Source organism: Pteropus medius, unplaced genomic scaffold (genome assembly GCF_902729225.1).
Source record: "Pteropus medius unplaced genomic scaffold, Ma_sr-lr_union100, whole genome shotgun sequence".
Lineage (NCBI taxonomy): Eukaryota > Metazoa > Chordata > Mammalia > Chiroptera > Pteropodidae > Pteropus > Pteropus medius.
Genome location: NW_024349799.1, coordinates 17,169,842 through 17,190,648, shown reverse-complemented (window position 1 = coordinate 17,190,648; position 20,807 = coordinate 17,169,842). Strand labels below are relative to the sequence as shown.

Sequence of the window (20,807 nt, the reverse complement as noted above, 5' to 3'; positions counted from 1 at the left end):
CTTTATGCCATTTCAGCTTACAAAAGGTTTCTTAGGAAACCTGTACTTCCAGATAACGGGGAAACCTGTGCGTGATGTACATTTTGTGTATACCACAGTGACTACAGAAATGACAATGAGACTTTAGGAGTCTAAATTAGAATGACTCTCAACTAGGGGTGCAACGACTTTCTCTGAGGAAAAAGGAAAAACTAGAATGAAAACAAAGCAGTGCTTTGTCCTATCTCTTTACCTTGTTTTTAGTCCTGGTATTTAATTTTGTTTGTGTTTTCAAATAGCATAGATGTAGAACATTAGATTTTGTGTTTATTCAAACAGGAAATGGATTTTAATAGGGAAACACTGCTCTGGGCTTAACCATTTTAAGAGGAAAAGAAGAAAAAAAATTTTGTTTCACTTAGAAAAGAGTGATAGTGCTAAACAAAACATTTCTAAGCCACAAACAAACAAATTTAAGGCCCTAGGAGTAAACCTGAATTGTTTCAGGGGCATTTTCTGGTAGAACTTTAACTTACAATGTCTTCAAAATGGTCATCTAAGAGTTTCTCAAATATGGATGACTCCCTTCCTCCCAGGGACATTTGACACCATCTGTAGACATTTTTGATTGTCACAAGTTGGGGGCACCACTGTCATCTAGTGGGCAGAAGCCAAAGATACTGCTAAATATTGTGCAGCATAAAGATAGACCCCTCACAACAAAGAATTATCTACCCCAAAAAGTCAGTAGCACTTGCTACTGAGAAACTGTTCTAATGCAGCTCCAGTAAGGAAGCATAGCTTGCTTTCGGTCCTGGGTAGTGGCTAGTGTAAACCCAAGGAAGAAGGAATGAATGTCTCCTGGCTTCTAGACCAAGTCTTTCCTCTGCCTAGGTTCATCCTAGTCTCTCAACACAATTAGGGAGTGCCTGTGTGGACTTAATTTGTACCGACTTCTGATGTGGGCTTCTCAATTGTGATAAGTGGTGGGAAAAGGTGGGGTATGGTGCAGGATGGAACTGGATCTCATTTTTATGCAAATGAGAGAATGAATATGCCCATTTTCTCCTAGGAAATTGCTTACTACAGCGGGCAGCTGAAGCAGGAAATGAGGCAGCAGCTCTTTTCCTTGCAACTAATGGTGCCCACGTCAACCACAGAAACAAGTGGGTAAGTTTGACAGGGCAGTCAGGGGAAGTGGTTTTGATCTATGGAAGAAATGGCAGTGGCAGATATGTAGGAAAAAATGGAATAGATTCTTTTTTTAATTTTTGTCAAAGTAATACATGCATGTGGTTAAAAAAAAAACAATGAAATAAATGCTTTTATCCTCAAATATTGGTTGGTTGATTCATTCAGCAACCATTTCCTAAGTATATCAGATCCTAAACTACAATATACGTATGATATTCTGTTATAGGAAAGAAATAAACTGGTAATGGTTTTTTTAGGGGAGGTTAATTGGGTGGCGGGGCAAGGCATGAAAGGCAACTTCTTGTCAGTCACTGTATAGTCTTGCAGCTTTTGAATATCGAATCAAATTACCGGTAGTACTAACTTAAAATGTTTCTAATTTTGAAAAGTGGAGGGAAGTGAACTTGATCAGAGTTTGAGATGAGGTTGATAGAACAGGTGAAAGAAATGGCACAGATGTGCTGGCAGGGCTCAAAGAGACATGATGGTCATGTTGAAAGCATTGTTTATCTCTGGGGCCGTGACTGTGAGACTCTTCCATTTTCTGCAGTGTTTATTTTAGTGATACTTGGATGTCCTCTGTTGTTTAATAACAGTCATATTATTATAGTTACCAAGATAATTATAAATACAAAGTTTAGGGTGGTTAAAAGGGTCATTGGAAATGCAGAAAATGAGGTGCCAAGGAGTTTTAAGGGTGCTTGGGAAGACTGAAGAAACTAAGGATGATGGCACAGGGGGAAGGGGGAGAGAGGAATGGATCAAAAGTCATGGTGCTCAGCTGGTGACAGGATGAACCAAGAGCTGTGACTGGCACTGGGGACCTGAACTGAGTTTCAGCACTTAGGCTGTCATTGTCTTTTTGTGAAGGGAACTCCCAGCCTGAAAGTGCTCTGAATTGGGCCATTTGTTTCTATTCAGGGAGAAACCCCGTTGCACACAGCCTGTCGGCATGGCCTGGCCAACCTCACTGCAGAGCTCCTGCAGCAAGGTGCCAACCCAAACCTGCAGACGGAAGAAGCTCTGCCTTTGCCAAAGGAGGCTACATCCCTGACCAGCTCAGTGGGCAGCGTCTATATGCAGACGCCACTGCACATGGCAATTGCCTATAATCATCCAGATGTAGTGTCTGTTATCCTGGAGCAAAAAGGTAGGTAGTTGGGAATTACTGCCTATCAGTTTGACCTTTGAACAGTGGTTTTAAGTAATTGCAGAGTTGGTGTTTCTTGCATTGGTGAGTTTTCTTACCCAAAAAATTCTTTCAAGTCAAACTAGATAAGCATATTGTCTGGTTCCCAACTACTGCATACATTTTCAGATTGGGGCCTGCCCATTTCACCCTGGGTTAAAGTGTTAGAACCTTTGACTACTTCTCTCTTAATTTGGGATGTTTTCCCAGGCCATTCCAGTGTAGGTCAAGCAAAGCTTTGCTTTGGTGTGGGCACTGTCTTTGAGAATCTTGCTATCAGCAGTTCCTCCACCAGCGGTCAGTTCTCTGATCTGCCTCTGAGCCTCCTTGGCAGGTGAACTATGAAAGAGGGGCCAAGGAAAGCTCTTGCAGTGGGGGAGGCCCATTTCTCTCAGAAAGTCATCCTCAGATTCTCTCTTCTGTCCTGAAATTTGTTTTACTTTTGCCTGCATCTTAGGTAAGGCCAGCACTTTTTAGCAGTGTGCTGTGGAAGGAATTAGGGTTTTAGGTAGAATGTGCCTTTTTCTTGGTCCTCACAGGAATTATAAGATGGTAGGAATTATGTATTAGGCAAACATTGAAAGGGCATTGTTTTGATCCTTTTTCCACAGTTAAGTAATTAATGTATGTTTCCATAGCAGAACCTGGTTTCCTTTTGTGATGATTCAGTGATTTAAGTTTTTTAAAAAAATCATTTTCACCATTAGCTTTGTTTTAGAATATCAGATTTCTGGGCTTCCAATCTGCATAAAGAGATTTATCAGTTCTCTTTGTAAAGAGATGATCATATTTTATAGCCAGTCACTTTGAAACTGAGCTTTTTATTCTCTTGAGTACCTTAAATGTGATCTATGGGATGGTGAAATCAAGTGTTCTTTTTCTTTTAAAAATTTAGCTAATGCTCTTCATGCCACCAACAACTTGCAAATTATTCCGGACTTCAGCCTCAAGGATTCCCGTGATCAAACTGTGTTGGGCCTGGCATTATGGACAGGTAAGGTGGTGCCAGAGGCTGTTGATGTCTGCCGACAGACATAGGGTAAAAGGCGGAGGGTGAAATATGGACAACTAAGAGTCTATTATATTTCAGTAAAGGTGGGGGTGAGGGAGCCAGGGAGTGAGGGGGAGTGCACATGCAGAGGGCTTGGAGCTAATCAGTTGGTTGTAAAATAACCTTTCTGTTTGGGTTAAGCCTGTACTACCCAGAGGAAAACTGCTGGCTTTGAAAAGTTGAGAGGGTGTGTTTGTTGTAGTAAGATGTTGAAGAAATGGGAAAAGCTGGGCATGCATTAATCAGGGCTTGTTTATTTCCCAGGCATGCACACAATCGCAGCCCAGCTGCTGGGCTCTGGGGCTTGCATCAATGACACCATGTCAGATGGGCAGACCTTGCTGCACATGGCTATGCAGCGGCAGGATAGCAAGAGTGCACTCTTTCTCCTGGAGCACCAGGCGGATATAAATGTAAGGTAGGTTGTAACAACTGTAACACTAGGTAACATTAATTGAGATGATTCAAAAGCACAGTCTTGCTTGTAGAATATGTTTTTGTTCCTTGTTAAATAAAGGAAGGGAAACAATGACTTTGAAAAAGTACAAGTGCAATACTGTAACTATATATAATCATACAGAGAACATTCTAACAAATGAGCTATCAAAATGACTTGAGGGGGGAAAATACACAGAGTTAAACTTTTATTGTTTCTGTATTTTCAAAGGGCTTTATCTCCAGTGTCAAGTGATCCTGAATGAGTGGGTGAAAGAAGTTTTTTGTCAAACGGGTAGTTGAGGTGGCATTTTATTAAGATGCTGTTAAAAGCAGCTATATGCCTATAAGATTTCAACATTCTGGGATGTTGGTCATTTACCTTCTCTGTGACATAGGATGGCATGGCTATACATTTTTTAAAAGGCAGAAGGGACAGATACTATTGATAGGTTAGATTTCTCTGGAAGAATATTAATGAATGTGAATGAAGTGTGTTTAAGGGGTACAGCAAATTCTGGTCTATGGATTGCCCAGAGATGGAAGGATACTGTTTATCATTTGGATCCAGCTACAAATGTTGGTTTTGGTGTGCATGTCCTAGCAGGACTCAGGATGGGGAGACAGCCCTTCAGCTGGCCATCAGAAATCAACTTCCGCTTGTAGTAGATGCCATATGCACCCGAGGAGCTGACATGTCCGTGCCGGATGAGAAAGGGAACCCCCCACTGTGGCTTGCGTTGGCAAATAATCTGGAGGACATCGCATCCACTCTGGTGAGACAAACTCAATTTTAGCCTGTTTATATGTGTGGATATTTTCTGTTAGAGATAGATTTGGTGCCTACATAGCAATCAAAAGAAGCAAGAGGTCTGCTCCTTTTGGGTCAGGAATGAGCAGTAGAAAGTCGTGTTAAAGAAACTTGAAGTTCATCATAGTCTCAGCCAGCATTTTTTTATGCTGTCTTTAGCAAGAAAATTACCAAAAAGCAAGAAAACTGAGACATTCCTCATGAATCTTCTCCTGACATAGATTTATTTGTTGTGGGCTGCCCTCACTATTACTATAGTGATAAATTCCCAAATCTCAGGTTTGTCTCCCTTGTTCAGAAGACAGGCTTCCCAAAGTGGATGTAGCCCTCAAAGTTTCTTAGCTTTCCAAAGGGTCAGAAATGTGACATTGAGGCATTTTGCACCTGGTGGGGGATGTTACCCAATTGTTATTGAGATTACTTGTTAATTACAGGTATGTGTTACTGGGGGCTTATGAGTATTTGTATATGCATGCACTTATGTGTATTTTCTGTTCCTCTAGAAGGCACTAATTAAACATAGCAATCTTAGACTTCCCAAACACATCCCATAGGACCTAGTGCAAGAACTTAAACAGAGTAGATTTTAATCAGTGTTTGTAAAAATAATGAAACATTAAAATAATTATCAGTTAATTATCAACTGTGTTTGCCTGAAAAATGGATCTAATGATATGCATACAGCTCAGAGATGGTAATAAAAGTTTTCACCTTCTCTAGGCAGTGTTTGTGAGTAACCTATGTTTTTTTGCAGGTCAGACATGGTTGTGATGCCACGTGCTGGGGTCCAGGACCTAGTGGGTGTCTTCAAACACTCCTGCACCGAGCCATTGATGAAAACAATGAGTCCATCACCTGCTTTCTTATTCGCAGGTCAGAGAAGCCTAAGTACCTCTTCAAATCTTTTTATTCAGTTTATTGCAAACTGGCTACAGTTGGCTAGTTTTGTTGTTGGCTTGACTTTCATAATCAAGGCTATCAGTGGGTCACTGTTCTGTCAAGTCAGCCAGGCGACTTAACTCACTTATGAGGGGAGGAGCTCATGTGTCCAGATAAGAGAATCTAAAAGCTAACTCAGGTTTCTACTTTAGGAGCCATGTAGGCTTTCGTAGTCAAATTAGACCAGTTTACAAAGAGAAGCCAGGAAGCTGGGGTAAAGGAAACCAAATGGCCTCTGCGGCACCCCACTAAGATGCACGAGCAATAACAGGCTTCATGACCTCTCAGTACAGGATGTGTGGGAGGCAGGGTTACTCAGGAACCTTTAGAGCAATGGTTCTCAAATCTTAAATGTATGCATATCTCCTGGGGAGCTTTAAAGAGTTCTGATGCCAAGGCTGCCCCCAAGACCAGTTGCAGAAGAATCTATGGGAGTGGGACCCAGACACCAGTATTTGAGACCAAGGACCAAGGACAGCAGTCCTTGGCAGCAGCAGCTTTTTGTTGAATTGGATGAAGCTGCTGCTGTATCTATATGCCTTTTGGCTTGGTGAAAGCATGGTGCTAAGAGCCTTGTATTCATTTCCCTTTCTTTTTAGTGGCTGTGATGTGAATAGTCCCAGACAACCTGGTGCTAATGGAGAAGGTGAGGAAGAGGCCAGAGATGGGCAGACCCCTTTGCACTTGGCAGCCTCCTGGGGACTGGAAGAGACAGTACAGTGTCTTCTTGAGTTTGGCGCCAATGTAAACGCGCAGGTATGGCAAGTTTCTCTTTTCCTCAGAGATAGATGGTAACCCCAGAAGTAGGAAAATTTCCTCTTCTGGCAAAGGGACCTTGCAGATTCTCTGGTCCTGGTCCTCTGCTTTACCATGATTGGGGCTAAGATACAGAGAGACGAAGTGACTTTCTCTGGGCCATACAGCCTGTCTGGTAATTTTAATGATTTTATGATAAGACTTTTCTTCTTTGTGCCTTTGTCCTTTCTGCAGTGTGAGGTAGATTTAGTGAATCAACTTTTCTTTTCCTCCTATCTCTGTTACAGATTTCCACTGAGAGTTTGTTTTAGCCCCAACTTACAATGGTTCTACTTAATGATTTTTCGACTTTATTATGGTGCCAAAGTGATACACATAATAAATTACATGAGAAATATTCAACTCGTTAGTTTAAATGGGCTTAGTGTTAGATGACTTGGCCCAGTTGTAGGCTATTGTAAGTGTTCTGAGCACATTTAAGGTAGGCTAGGCTAAGCTATGATGTTTGGTAGGTTGGGTGTATTAAATACATTTTCAACTTAAAATATTTTCAATTAACCATGGGTTTATTGAGTTGTAGCTCCATTGTAAGCTGAGCATCTGTACAGTGTTTAGGAAAATGTTCCAGTAGCCCAGTTGAACATAATTGAGTTGTGTTCCTTGATGTTTTTTAATGTTATAGCCTATGAAGATTTATGTATGCTACCCTGTAGCCAGATAAGGAGTAGTATAACTTAGAGATGAGATTGACTGCAAATCTTCTAAACCAAGTGTGTTTGTGCCCCTGGGTCACTGGAGCATAGAGTAATGGGGAGTGGCTTTTAGTCATCTTTTCTTGGCCTCTTTAAAGGCTGATTTCAAACACAGGGTGGCAGCATTGACTCTCAGAACCAAATTTGTTTTAAAAGTTATTCCCCTTAATATTTTTCTTGAGTTTTGTTTTTCCTTTGGACATTGAAACCTGTACCTTGTCCCTATAGGATGCAGAAGGAAGAACACCTGTCCATGTGGCCATCAGCAACCAACATAGTGTCATCATTCAGTTGTTGATTTCTCACCCTGATATCCACTTGAATGTACGAGACAGACAAGGGCTGACCCCTTTTGCCTGCGCCATGACTTACAAGAACAACAAGGCAGCTGAGGCCATCCTAAAACGAGAGTCTGGGGCTGCTGAGCAGGTAAGGAACTAATACCCAAGTGTGCCCCAAGCACTGCAGAACGTGTTACATGGAAACTAACCATGTGTCACCAATTAAATAGATCTCTTATTTATAAAGACATTTGTTCTGAAATTATACTCCTCTCTTAAAATTTGACCTTTCTGATACCCTGTCAGTGCTGTATGAGATTTCACTGTTCTGCCCTGTATGCCAGCCATCTGATGGTGCCACATGTAGGAGGAAGCTGGAGGTGACTGGACCCAGTAATAAGAATTCTGTCTCATGTACAACTGAGGTCATTCTTTGCTTTTGTTTGGTTATTTAATTACCCTAGTAATGAATGTCTTTAAAAGATTGCAATTGGAGTTGAGGAGCTTTTGGTCTGATGGCAACTCTGAGTATTTTAGAAGAGTTAAATTGTTACCATTCAGCTTAGCAGACTCAATTGTCCTGTTTTTTATGCATAGTGAACTGTTGACCTGCAGTAGCGGATTGTCTAGGAAATGACAATAGCAACTGATCTGAGGTGGGAGCTTAGATGGGTTTGTTAAGTCAGTCTTACAGACACTTGAATCTCTATCCAGCACTTAGAATACTGCCAAGTTTTATGAATTGCCATTTAAGGTAAAGTGGAAACTTGGAACCTGAACAAAATGAAATCTAACAAAGTTGAAGACTATTGCTTGGCATTTCAGATTTCTGTATATCGTGTTTCTTGAGCATTTGCATAAGTGTGACTGAATCGCGTAGGTGTTTATTTCACCATTGCTCAGATAGTGTAAAATGTTCATGAATGGACACAGTCATCTCACATTTCCTCTCTGTCTAGTATGAGACTGGTATATCAGAGTCTTTTGCATATACATTGCTTGTGATACCAGCATATGCTGTGGATATGTGTGTGTTTGTGAGGGGATGTGGTATATGTGTAGCATGTTGGTGTCTCCTTCACTTCTCACAAAGCACTCATACTGATAGGATAGCTCTTGTAGCTACAATACCCTCTGTAGTTTGATTCGAGTGAGCTTTTGTCTACATCAGTGAAGCAAAATCCGTGATATTGGCTGTCTCCTACGGTGTATATACTATTATCCCGTAGCCTGATAAAAGAAAACTTTCTGAAAATTTCTGAAGATTTGATTGACTGCTCAGGGTGAGGCTGGCATTGCAGCTGTGATGTTAGGATGCTGGGCGCTTGTTTTAGCCAAAGCATGAGACTCCTAAGGCTAATTTCCAGGTTTGCCTTTCCCTGACCACCTCAGTATTTTGGTGCCTTCCTTTCCCTGTCTCTCTCTTGGCTTTCCAAGTCCAGCTCCTGCTGCAGGAGGATGCCAGAGCACCTTAGATCAGTGCAATGACTCCCTTTCCCCGACCACATGGATGTAACCACGCGCACGTGGTCATGTGCACAAATATGTAGGATGGGTCTGTTTTTTGGTGGGGGGAAGGGCGTGCATTTAGTGTTGTTATTGGGAGGAAGCTTCCTGGAACTGAGGGAAGGACTACACCATGACCTCTCCAGTGGTCAGTGCAGCTTGCAGCTGCTCAGGAGGCACTCTTGCATAAGAGGCACACTAATATTTTGGTTCCTACTTGTTTCCTTAGGTGGATAACAAGGGCCGGAATTTTCTTCACGTGGCAGTTCAGAACTCTGATATTGAAAGTGTTCTGTTCCTGATCAGTGTCCAGGCTAATGTCAATTCCAGAGTTCAGGATGCTTCCAAGTTGACTCCTTTGCACCTTGCTGTCCAAGCAGGCTCAGAGATTATCGTACGCAATTTGGTAAGTATTGCCGAAAAATATTTCATGTAACAGGTAGGCAAAGCACGTGTTAGAGTGTATACAGAATCTCTCATCAAAAGTGTTTTGCCAGGTACTGCAAAAGGCCTGTGCAAATTTGGGGAGCTAAGCTAATATACTCAGGAAAATAGGTGTGGTAGTGGGCGTCATATCCTAAGTGCCCAGTGGGCTGCTTGGGCGGGCAGATGCTGGAGTGAGGTCTTGAGGGATAGCAGGATTTGAGTGGTTGAGGCAGGGTGGAAGCATCTAGGGAAGGGAGAGATTCATTTCTGTCATTTGCCTACTCTATGTCAGACACTCAGCCGGTGTTTTTGAGCGCTCCCTCCCCCTCTTTATCTCCCACCTTTAGTCTTTTTTTTTCCATTGAGATATAATTGACATATAACATTAGTTTCAGGTATACAACATATTGATTCAATATTTATATATATTGCAAAATGACTACCACAGTAAGTCTAATTAACATCTGTCACCATAGTTAAAAAATTTCTTGTGATGAGGACTTTTAGGATTTACTCTCTTAGCAGCTTTCAAATATACAATATAGTAATGTTAACTATAGTCACCATTTGCATATTACATCCCCATAACTTATTTATTTTATAACTGGAAGTTTGTATCTTTTGACCTCTTCACCCATTTTGCCCTTCCCCCAGCCTCTTCCTCTGGCAGCCAGCAATCTATTCTCTGTATCTATGAGCTCGAGGTTTTTTGTTTTTCAAATTCCAAAATTTGGGTAAGTGAGAACATACAGTATTTGTCTTTGACTTATTTCACTAACTCTGATGCCTTCAAGTTTCATTCATATTGTCACAAATGGCAAGATTTCATTTTTTTAATGGCTAAATAGTATTCCAGTGTGGTGCACGTGGGTGTATACACACCCTATCTTTATCCATTCATCCATCAGTGGACACTTAGGTTATTTCCATATCTAGATTATTGTAAATAATGCTGCAGTGAACATTGGTGTGCATATATCTTTTTGAATTAGTGTTTTTATTTTCTCTAGATAAATATCCAGAAATGAAATTGCTGGATCATATGGTAGTTCTATTTTTAATTTTTTGAAGAACCTTTATATTATTTTTCATAGTGGCTACACCAATTTACATTGCCACCAACAGTGCATAAGGGCTTCCTTTTCTCTACATCCTCACTTCCTTATTTATTCTTATTTCTTGTCTTTTTGATAATAGCCATTTGAACAGGTATGAGGTGATATTTCATTGTGGTTTTGATTTGAGTTTCTCTGATTATTAACAAAGTTGAGCATCTTTTGTGTACTTGTTGACTGTATGTCTTTGTAAAAATGTCTATCCAGATCCTCTGCCTATTTTTTCAATCGGATGATTTGTTTTTTTGCTATTCAGTGGTAGAAGTTCTTTAGATATTTTTAAATTAACCCTTATCAAATATGTGATTTGCAGATATTTTCTTCCATTCAGTAGGTTGCCTTTTCATTTTGTTGATGAAAGATTTGGTTGTGCAGAAGCTTTTTTATAGTCGTACTTGTTTGTTTTTGCTTTTGTTGCCTTTGTTTTTGGAGTCACATCAGAAAACAAACTCAGATCCATCATCACCCATACTGATGTCAAGGAACTTATTGCCTCTTAATTCACAAAACCACCCAGAGGGGTATAGGAAATATTTTAACATTTTACAAAGGAAAAAATTTAAGCCCATAGAGAATTTTTCCCCTCAAGATTAACAGCTAGACAGCAGTATAGCTTGGATTTTAGTCATACCTATTTGACTCCAAAGCCTGTCTTTTTCAGTACAATATAATGCTCCACCAGGCAGGAGAAGGGTCTGAGCAAAGATGTAGAAATTGAAAATTGTAGTGGTGTATTTTACGTAGAAAAGTTTAGTGGAAATTTGGGTAGAAAGTAGGAGATATGGTTGGAGAGGCAGGTTGTGGAGTGTCATATTTCAAACCAAAAACTGTGAGCAGCCTTTATTTTTTTGTCAATGGAGAAACCATTAAGTGTTTTAGCTGAGAGCATGGTCCAGAGCCTAGACCAGGGGCTCTATGTCACCTGGCTGGCCCTAAGAGCTGGCAGTTGCTGGTGCTTCCTGTCAGCCCCAGATACATATTGCAGAACTGCTCACTGGGGCACCTGACTAGCATTTGGTGCCATGCCATTTTGTTTTTGAAGAAAAACAATATGTGTTAGTGCTGAGAGAGCATTTACCTTGGCAGTGGGGTGCAAAGGGAGGTAGTGGCAGTAAGGGATAGACTGGAGAATGAGGAGGTGGTTTGGATGGACGCCAGGCATAGACTGGATGTTGGAGAAACAGCTAATGAAGCAGAAGTGGGTCTCGAAGTACAATCGAGCCACGTGTTCATCAGTCTGCCCGCCACCCTGAGAACCTGGGGAGGTCTGAGGATCATGGCCCCTTCACCAGGGTAGTGCCTCTGCCTTACTAAGGCCTGAGTTCAAAAGTTATAAGAATCCCCAGAGACAGCTGATCTTCCAAACAGTAACCAGCCATTCATCCCTTCCTCTGTCAATTGGTACAGCTTAGTGTTAGAACCTGTTCATGTTGAAACAATTCCTTTACCCAAACCTCACCTTAGTCTCTTGGGTTTTCACTAAATCTACTTCATTTAAGCAGGTTATTTTACTTAGAAAAATGATTAAGACTAAATGAAGCACAGTGAATAGTAGTTCTCAGACTCCAGTGACAGCACGATCCTCAGAAATCATGATATTTGTGAAAGTCTACAAAATATTGATCAGTTCCGTTTCATTCCTAGTGATAGAGCATACGTTTTGGTGTGTACTGTTTGACATTTTAATTTGTTTATTAATTAAAAATAATAAGTAACATCCAACTTTTGGGTTAGCTGTGATCCTTAGCACAGCACTTGTGACCATGAACACCTGTGCTGTGTCCTATCTGGACCTATGAGTGACTTGACTGGATACCCAGAGGTCTGTAGATGATGAATCAACTTCAAATAACTAATGAACAGAGAAAATATTTTAAAGGTCCTTCCTGCCTTTGATTCTGTATTTTTGTTATTTTTTCTCTTAAAAAATAACATAAAAATAGTACATGCTTATTGTGAAAAACAACACATATAAGGATATAAAGCACATAAAGATATAAAGGGAAAGTATCTCCCTTTCACCTCCAACTCTCTTCTGAGTTTGGTATATATGCTTTTAAATACCTTCAAAGTTTGTGTACGTGTGTGAATGTGTATACATTTCTCTATATCTTTCTCTCTCCAAAAAAGAATCATACTATCATACTGTCTTCTAACTGGCCCTTTTTTTAACTTACTATATCAAAGACAGCCTTCCATGTTAAGTTATAAATTTTTATCTTAATAGTTACCTATTCTTTTTTTTGTATATATTATAATTTTCATAACTAAATCCTTTTGGCAATCTGTTTTTACTATTACAAGCAGTAGACATCTTTATATAGTATAATAAAACTACAGTCCTGTCTAGTTTTATATTCTGAAGTCTTAGAAGTAGAGTTTCTGTGTCTTAAGGAATGGCTTTTTAATATTTTGATATTTATTAATTTGCCCTTGGAACAGGTTTTGCTAGCTTACACCTTACCAGGAGTGTTTGTGAGGCTCTTATGCTCCCAGCTTTGCCAGCAGGGCAGATTGTATAGAAGACAGGCAGGCTTGGCCCCCTTAAGTGGGACCTTGTTTGGTTGTAGTAAAGAGGCTGCTCATGTAATCAACTTCAACAGCTTCTTGCAGGAGCCAAAGTGAATGAATTAACCAAGCACCGCCAGACTGCCCTCCATCTCGCTGCCCAGCAGGACCTGCCCACCATCTGTTCAGTCCTTTTGGAGAATGGAGTGGACTTTGCTGCTGTCGATGAGAATGGAAATAATGGTAATTCAGTCATTTCCCTGTGCTCAGTGCTGGATGCCTCAAGCAGTCTCCATTCTCAGGGTAGAGGCACACTGTACCCTTGTGTCTGCTTCCCCTCAGAGAGATTGGCTTTCACAGAAGTAGAGCAGTGACAGGAAATGCTCTGAACTGGGCATCCAACCTACCACTGACCAGGCCGTGGGCAACCAACCTCCCAATCTGAATGGTAATCCTTTAGGCTTTTAAGCCTAAAGTGGCTTCTTGTGAAGCCATTAAATCTCATCTTTAGATAACTTTCTACTTTGGAAGCAGAAAGCAAAGTCTTATGCATTTGCATTTATGACTCATTCTTGAAGGGTGGTGAAGACTGGAAAGGATGGTTCTGTGAGTGGACCGTGGTTGCTCTAGCTGAATCTTTTAGAGAGAGGTTTGTGAGGGTGAGGAGGGGCCGAGATTTTTTGCATGTGCTTCTGGGCCTGCGTAGTAAGAGGATTTACTCCACAGCTCTGCATCTCGCAGTCATGCACGGTCGGCTCAACAACATCCGGGTCCTCCTGACAGAGTGCACCGTGGACGCCGAAGCCTTTAATCTACGGTGAGTGTGTATGGCCCAGAACTGGTGGTCAGGTCACTGGTTCCTCATGTTAGCCTCACATGCATGCTACAGAACTGGCCACTAAGGCACACAACTAGCCTTTGGTACCCTGGAATTTTTCTAGTTGAAAAATACTTTTTAGAAAAACTTTTATGACCTATTATGTGTTCTTTGATTTATCCAGCATCACAGAGTTTAGAAAATTCCATCTCTTTTGTGCATGATGGCTATGGCAGATATATACCTAACTTTTCCAACTTGTTTTATCAGAGGCCAGTCACCACTGCACATTTTGGGACAATATGGCAAAGAAAATGCAGCAGCCATCTTTGATCTCTTCTTAGAGTGCATGCCTGAGTATCCTCTAGATAAACCAGATGCAGAAGGAAGCACGGGTATGTAATAAGCTGTTTGTATGTCCTGTCTCACTTGTGTTCCTTGCTTCCTAGAAAAACAAGAGCCCAAGCACACATGTCATTATTTAAGGGTATTCAGCCCAGTGCATTTCAATTGGGCTCTATGAAAATCTGTCACAGATCCCTGCTCTGGACTTTGGCAGGGTCTGATTTTAGGCACAAGCACAGATGAAGTGTATCTAGTGTTCCAAAGCTATACCCATGTCCAAATAGGCCTGCGCACCTGTTTGTATTGCCCTCACCTACCTCTTATACAGTCAACTAGGGCTCTACCCAAGTTCCCAAGTCCCAGGAAAGAAATAAAATATAACCACTCACAGATGCTTCAGAAAGAGGAAATGTGCTGCCGTATGTGTTGACATGCTTGGAGAAAGTGGCAAGTTATATATAGATAAGGGCTGGCATCTTATTGAGGGGCTAATAAATAGGCCTCTCTCATGGTGGTGGTGTACATACCAAAAATCACTGTTATTTTGTGTAGCTTTCTTTTTTTTTTTTTGGCATACTTTTACATTTATTTTCTTGCTGAATATTCACAACAACCCTATAAGGTAAGCAGTAAAGATAGTGTGTCCCTGTATTTCGAGTAAGGAAACAAAGATGAAACCCAAATCTCTTTCTTCCCAGCCCAGGGTTCTCTGATATTTTTGCTGCTACTATATATTCTCATTCATTTGTCCTCATGCCAAACAGAGCCTCCATGGCCTTTGGCAGTTACCAAGGAAAGGAACAAATAGTTTGTCATCAGTTCTTAACCTTGGGAAGAGTTCTTGGCTTTTATACACAAATGTGTTTTTTAAGCTGACAGCGTGTCAGCCCTGGGAGTGAGCTGCTGGAACCAGCACATGCTCTAGTGAGCACTATTTTCTAGAAGCAGGTAAATAGGCAGGCAAGCAGGTGTTCCATGTCCAGGCTTCTGAATTACAAAGAAGACCTAGTGTCAAATACCTAGCTCTGTCATATTCTAACGAGTGATTCTGGGTAAATTTTGTAAATTCTCTATGCCTGTTTCCTCATTTGAATAATAACCTTTATCTTGCATCATTTAGAGATTTAAATGGTTTTGTTTTCCAGTGCTGCTTTTAGCATACATGAAGGGGAATGCCAACTTGTGCAGAGCCATCGTCCGATCTGGGGCTCGCCTTGGGGTGAATAATAACCAAGGAGTCAACATTTTCAACTATCAGGTTGCCACCAAGCAACTTCTATTTAGACTGTTAGGTGAGTGGCCCACTTTCTGCTCTTTTAGTGCAAGCACAGTTAGTGTGGATTAACCAGATGTATGGTGATCTTTAAATCTCACAATGACTTGCTTCAAGATCTGAACCAGTAGTTTTCTAGGCACCACATAGGACTTTTTTATGAATGCCATGCAGGGCCTGTGAGCAGTGGTGGTGGTGGGATCACTATTAACAACTCTGTTCAGGGACTCTGCTTTGGGGCCCCTGTCAGTGTCCTACTAGAAATTCATAAGTTCTAGGCAGGTCACCCTTACCATGGCTCTGGGCTGCTGATCTGCACACCTTTCATCCTTCAGTTTATTCAGATTTTCTGCCTCCTTCAGAGAGGCCTTCTGCCTCAGCCCCCACTGACTCTTTCTCTGTGTACCTTTTGTGAAGAGGAATGCTTCACTCTGGATGATTTCATACTCGCAAGTCTTTACTTGTCCTCACTGAGGTAACAGAAAGAATCAGAATGCCTCAAGTGCCCGCATGTCACCGTGCTGTCATCACCAATAGTGGAGACAGAATGAGGTTATTAGCCCTATGGTATGGTCAGAGAAGTGCACTCAGAAATACTTAGTGGCTGTGTGATCTTGATGTAGGTGACTTGCCCAAGGTCATGAAGCTGGTTTGTAGTGGAGCCAGCACTAAACCACACTGTTTCTATGATATCTGGTCTACTTTTTGCCATGTACTTGGTCGTCAGCCTTTTAAGGGCTCAGAATAGGATTCCATCACAGTGCCAGTGTATAAGAGCTCAGTAATGATAGATTCGTGATCTGTCTCCTCCCTGTGAGCTCACTCTGCTGTGTATAGAGCACTCAGAAAAGTGCCTGGCATATAGTTAGTGTTCAGTAAATAAATACTAGTGATTATTGCTATTATCTATAGTGATAACTCCCAACCTAAATACCCCACAACTTCTGCAAACTCAAAACTGAACTCCTCATCTGCTTTGGTTCTTTCTCTTCTCTGCTGGCCGTCTCACCATAGACCCAGTTACTCCACCTAGAAACTGGGAGTCACCTTTGTTTCCTTCCTGCTTCTTGCCTCCCTCTCACACCCTGCACTTCTGTTCACTCACCAACACTTACAGATTCTGCCTCATCAATTTTTCTTGTTTTAGTTCCTTCTTCCCTTTACCATTTGACCCCTACCAGTCTTTGTAGCTGTTGGTCTGCTCTGTTACACTCCAGCCATCCCTGACTGCATGTATTTCCCTCACAGACACTGTACTCTTATACTACCTTGAACACCCATTTCCTTCTCCCCCAGTCTGCCTGGCAAATGCTGGTTCTCCATATTCCCTTCTGTGAATGTTTCCCTGACCCGGTTAGAATGTATTGCTTCTTCATCCCTCATGTCACTCTGCAATGTGTTGCTTTATTTACTGGTCTGTTTCCTTGCTCCTTCTGAAGCTCCAAGTCTTGCCTAGCGCAGTCACTGTCTGACAGAAACTAGTCTTTTCCTGCCTGCGTTACAGATATGCTGTCCAAGGAGCCTCCATGGTGTGATGGCTCCAACTGCTATGAGTGCACTGCCAAGTTTGGAGTCACAACTCGCAAACATCACTGGTAAGACTCCACCCCCATCACTTGCCAGAGGAGCGAGGGGACTTGTGCTGATGTTATCGCTTCTACCCTTTTCCATGATAAGCCATGATCTTACCAGGGTCCTACACTGTCCTGGGCAAAGTTTGACCAAATGGTGTGATGAGATGACAGGGCTCTGCACATCCATAATGGTGTAGGGAAGGCAGGGAGCACTCAGACCAGTGGCTTTCCTGCTGAATGTTGGGGTTCCCAGGTAGCCCCAGGCTTTCTGCTTGCAGCAAAGCTGTGCTGAGGTCCTGCCCTCCCAGCAAGTGTGCTTCCTGGCCTGAGCACAGGCTGCTCTGCCAAGAACTGGGGAGCCATTCCTATGAAAATAAGATTGTTCTTTGGCTATCGCTGAGCCTCTCTCGAACTATAAAGAAAGAGCCTTCTCTAGAATTACTTTAACTATTGGCTAGAATTTTGTTTTAGTGGACTAAAAATTATGCATGCTTTGGTAACTTGGCTGACAAGGGGCAGACTGAACACAGAGTACTGGTCATGAGCTTGCCTTATCTTCTCAGGGTGCTACTGTGGCTATCCCCGTGCCAGGAAGCAGTCTGCTCTTCAGTACTCCTCTCATACTTCTTTCTTTGCTTCTACAGTCGTCACTGTGGACGTCTTCTTTGCCATAAATGCTCGACCAAGGAGATTCCCATTATAAAGTTTGATCTGAACAAGCCTGTGCGAGTTTGCAACATTTGCTTTGATGTACTGACTTTGGGTGGGGTCTCTTAGCCCCCAGGAAGGTCGAGGTCACCTCCCCAGCAGCTGCTCTGCTCACCAGCCTGACTCCACCCAGAGCAGGAGCTCGCAGTCGTCTTCCTGCGGCAGTAGACTGGAACAAACAAGGACCATGTTGTGATAGATTCCATTTCAAATGATTCTGTATGATTGTTGGTGTGTCAGATTGTGATTGAATTCACTAGATGTCTAAGTAATCGGACCAGGTCATTTAACCTAAGTGGCAAATGTGTATTAGGAATTAGACCCATTCTGCTAGCAACATAGAAGAACACTTCGAAAACCATTTTCTCTTCCAGTAGCTTAGTGTTCATCTCAGAGCATTCATGAAAACTTCCTGCCTGGGCAGACTTACTAGGCAAGAGCCTAATAGTACAAAGCTGGTGTCTGGCTGCTCCACGAGAGCCTGCTTTACTCTAGGGTGAGTGGCTGTGGATTTTTCTGCACAGTGTTTTCGTAAAGATTATAGGATCCTCTTGCCCTCACGTCTTTTTTTTTTTTTAAAGCTAAGCTGTAATTTTAGTGAGCTACCCCTTTAAAAAAGGTGAAGTCTTTCTAAACAGGGTTCAAAGATGAGAGCTGAAAAATCGTGGCCTTAACAACTGAAAGCTTTACCAGTATTCATGCTACTCAGGTGTCAGGTGTGCACTTTGGCAGCTTGACACCTCCTAGGTCTCCTCCTCTCATCTTGCTATGTCCTGTCTGTGGAGTCCTCAGTTACTCTGCCCCTAGGGAGTGGTGGAGGAAATGCACTTTGATTGTGCTGCACTTTTTATATAGCTGCATTATTGGCAATTCCAATTTAAAAATCCATATTCAAAAATACCCTCACACATTCATGCATCAGTGATTCTAATGATCAACTTTGGACCTCAGCTCACACTAAGTCTTAAAAGAAAAACTCCTGCAGAATGTCATTTGGAGCAAGAGAGTTAGTTACACAGGCCAAGTGATGAGAAGGGGAATCTTCAGCCTCAGGCTGGCAGGTCCCATCTCCTTGACATGAATACTTCCTGTTGAAACCTTTCCTAGTTATGCTGTGAGTGCTGTTGGTCCCAGGTTCCAGGTCCAGTTCTGTGTGGCTTGCCTTGCCCGACGGCCCTGGCCAAGCGTGTGTAACCCAGTATTGGAAGGCTCTGGTTTGTATGCTGAACAAGGCCCCCAGAGCTTATTGGGCTTTAGTCGCTGCTAGTACATATATTAACCCTGAGGTGTTAAACTTCTTTTCTTTTGAAGGTTTGGCCAGTTTTTTTAAAAAATGAATATATAAACTTTTACCACTGCTTAAGCAAAAAAAAAAAAACTGAGATGAACAATATGTGTTGTACAGTTAACACTCAGAGATTAACAATCTTAATCATATATGATTTTTTTCAGACTTTTAATTACCACTACATTTTTTTTCCATTAGTGAAGTATGGATATATGTGTAAAAGGGACTAAATTTTTTTTTGCAACAGCCTGTTTTTTTTTGTTGTTTGTTTTGGATAGTGGTATGTCCTCTATGTTGCTGTAGATTTATATATTATGTTGCCTAAATATGTTTGTAAAATGAACTGATAATCCAGAGTGCTACTTGTTTTTTTAATATTTCTGTGATTTATAAGATATATCTGCTTTCTATGTTAATATGAGCTCGTGCACAATGTTTAAAAGAAAAAATGAACTAGAAGAGTTGGGGAACTAAAAGTCTGTGACATAGTTGACATAGAATTTTTATAGAAAAAAGAGTTTTGGCAAACACTTGACCATGTGAGGCATGTGGTCAGTTTCCATTTTCTGTTGCCTGAAAAGGGCCACGAAGAAATAGGGCTTAGTTAGTTGATTCTTTAATTAGAAAGTAAGATGATCATGCTTCAGTATGAGTTGAGGTGGTCAGTACTTTTATACTTGTTCTTTTAACATTCATGGCGGAGAGAGGAGGATGGGAATTCAATCAGGGATGAGGCTGATTATCTTTCCCCTGCCCTGCCATACCAATTTCAACAACAGTCTTGCCTCTAATTACACTTAAAATCATGTTGAAAATATGCTGAGTCACATTTCTGTTTCTTTACAGAGTCCAGAGATACCTATAGTACTGAGTAGCCATGGGTTAGGGGAACATTTGTGAGTTCTGCATTGGCTTCAGGGTGCGTTCTTGTAGATCTAGAAAAAGCACTTTGTGATGGTCTTAGGAAATCTCCCTGACCATGCTGATGCTTCCTAAGACATACTCAACAGGTTCCTTGAGTGTTGGCTGCCCTGTTGGGTCCGCCCCATACACTGCCCTGGCTGGGACTTTATACACTCAGTCCCCTTTGTGCTCTCCAAGCTTATAAGACTTAACTACAGAACTGCTTAGCCGTTCTTGTTAAATTTTAATCCATAGCTTAAATACTAGGAGCAAAACTCAATTTTATTCATTCAGAAAGTTGCCAATTGTGAATGGGTAGAACAGGAAGAATAAACTTTACTGAAAATATAATTTGCTGCATCAGTCAACATTGTTATGCTGAATTAGCTTTTTAACTGCCTCTTGCTCATCACCAGATTTATTATATAGTCTATTAAGTTTTTTTTTAAAGACGAATACATGTGCTATATGTAAATCAAATGGCTAAAACTAACTTGCTATGATCCTCTAACAAGAATTTCCCGCAAACTTAAGTGCCTACACGTAGGACTTTTTAATTTTCAGTTATCCTTTTAGTGATGTCTCAATGATGTGTTAGAACATGTGTTCCATTTGGAGTTTGTTGCCTGTGCACTGTCAACCCCAATTACCAGTTTAGTTGAGGCTGGATTAGATTGCTCAATTCACCTGCCATATTCTCTCCAGGAGTGGGGTCCCTGTGACCATTAGTCCTCTACCTCAGAGCCCTGAGTCATTTCCGATCATCCTGTTCAGCTTCCTCACTCTTCTCCCTGAATGGGGTGCCTGCATGGAGCTCAGTGTGCCTGTGGGTTCACCACCATTCCCAATTCATGCCTCGCCCCCCAATGTATTGAAGGGTGTTGTGCTAATCTTGACCGTAGGCATGAAATGGAGGGAAAGTCTTAGGAGGGGGAGAACCTTGATCTCCATTTAGGT

General features: G+C 41.6%; 1 protein-coding gene across 6 annotated transcripts in view; it reads left to right on the top strand.

The window, feature by feature from the left end:
- The window catches only part of ANKFY1 (ankyrin repeat and FYVE domain containing 1), an 81,055-nt gene extending 60,854 nt beyond the window's left edge, over nt 1–20,201 (top strand). For 5 of the 6 annotated variants that reach the window (XM_039886414.1, XM_039886409.1, XM_039886415.1 and 2 more), the window contains 15 exons: nt 1,052–1,149; nt 2,095–2,323; nt 3,258–3,356; nt 3,678–3,831; nt 4,453–4,624; nt 5,414–5,532; nt 6,198–6,354; nt 7,335–7,535; nt 9,123–9,299; nt 13,038–13,185; nt 13,669–13,759; nt 14,030–14,154; nt 15,250–15,396; nt 16,882–16,972; nt 17,596–20,201. In XM_039886414.1, coding sequence (XP_039742348.1) covers nt 1,052–1,149; nt 2,095–2,323; nt 3,258–3,356; nt 3,678–3,831; nt 4,453–4,624; nt 5,414–5,532; nt 6,198–6,354; nt 7,335–7,535; nt 9,123–9,299; nt 13,038–13,185; nt 13,669–13,759; nt 14,030–14,154; nt 15,250–15,396; nt 16,882–16,972; nt 17,596–17,728 — 2,141 coding nt within the window. In that variant the 3' untranslated portion in view covers nt 17,729–20,201. The remainder of the gene's footprint in view (nt 1–1,051; nt 1,150–2,094; nt 2,324–3,257; nt 3,357–3,677; nt 3,832–4,452; nt 4,625–5,413; nt 5,533–6,197; nt 6,355–7,334; nt 7,536–9,122; nt 9,300–13,037; nt 13,186–13,668; nt 13,760–14,029; nt 14,155–15,249; nt 15,397–16,881; nt 16,973–17,595) is intronic. The other variant, XM_039886410.1, reaches the window with a different exon arrangement.
- Nucleotides 20,202–20,807: the final 606 nt, after the last annotated feature.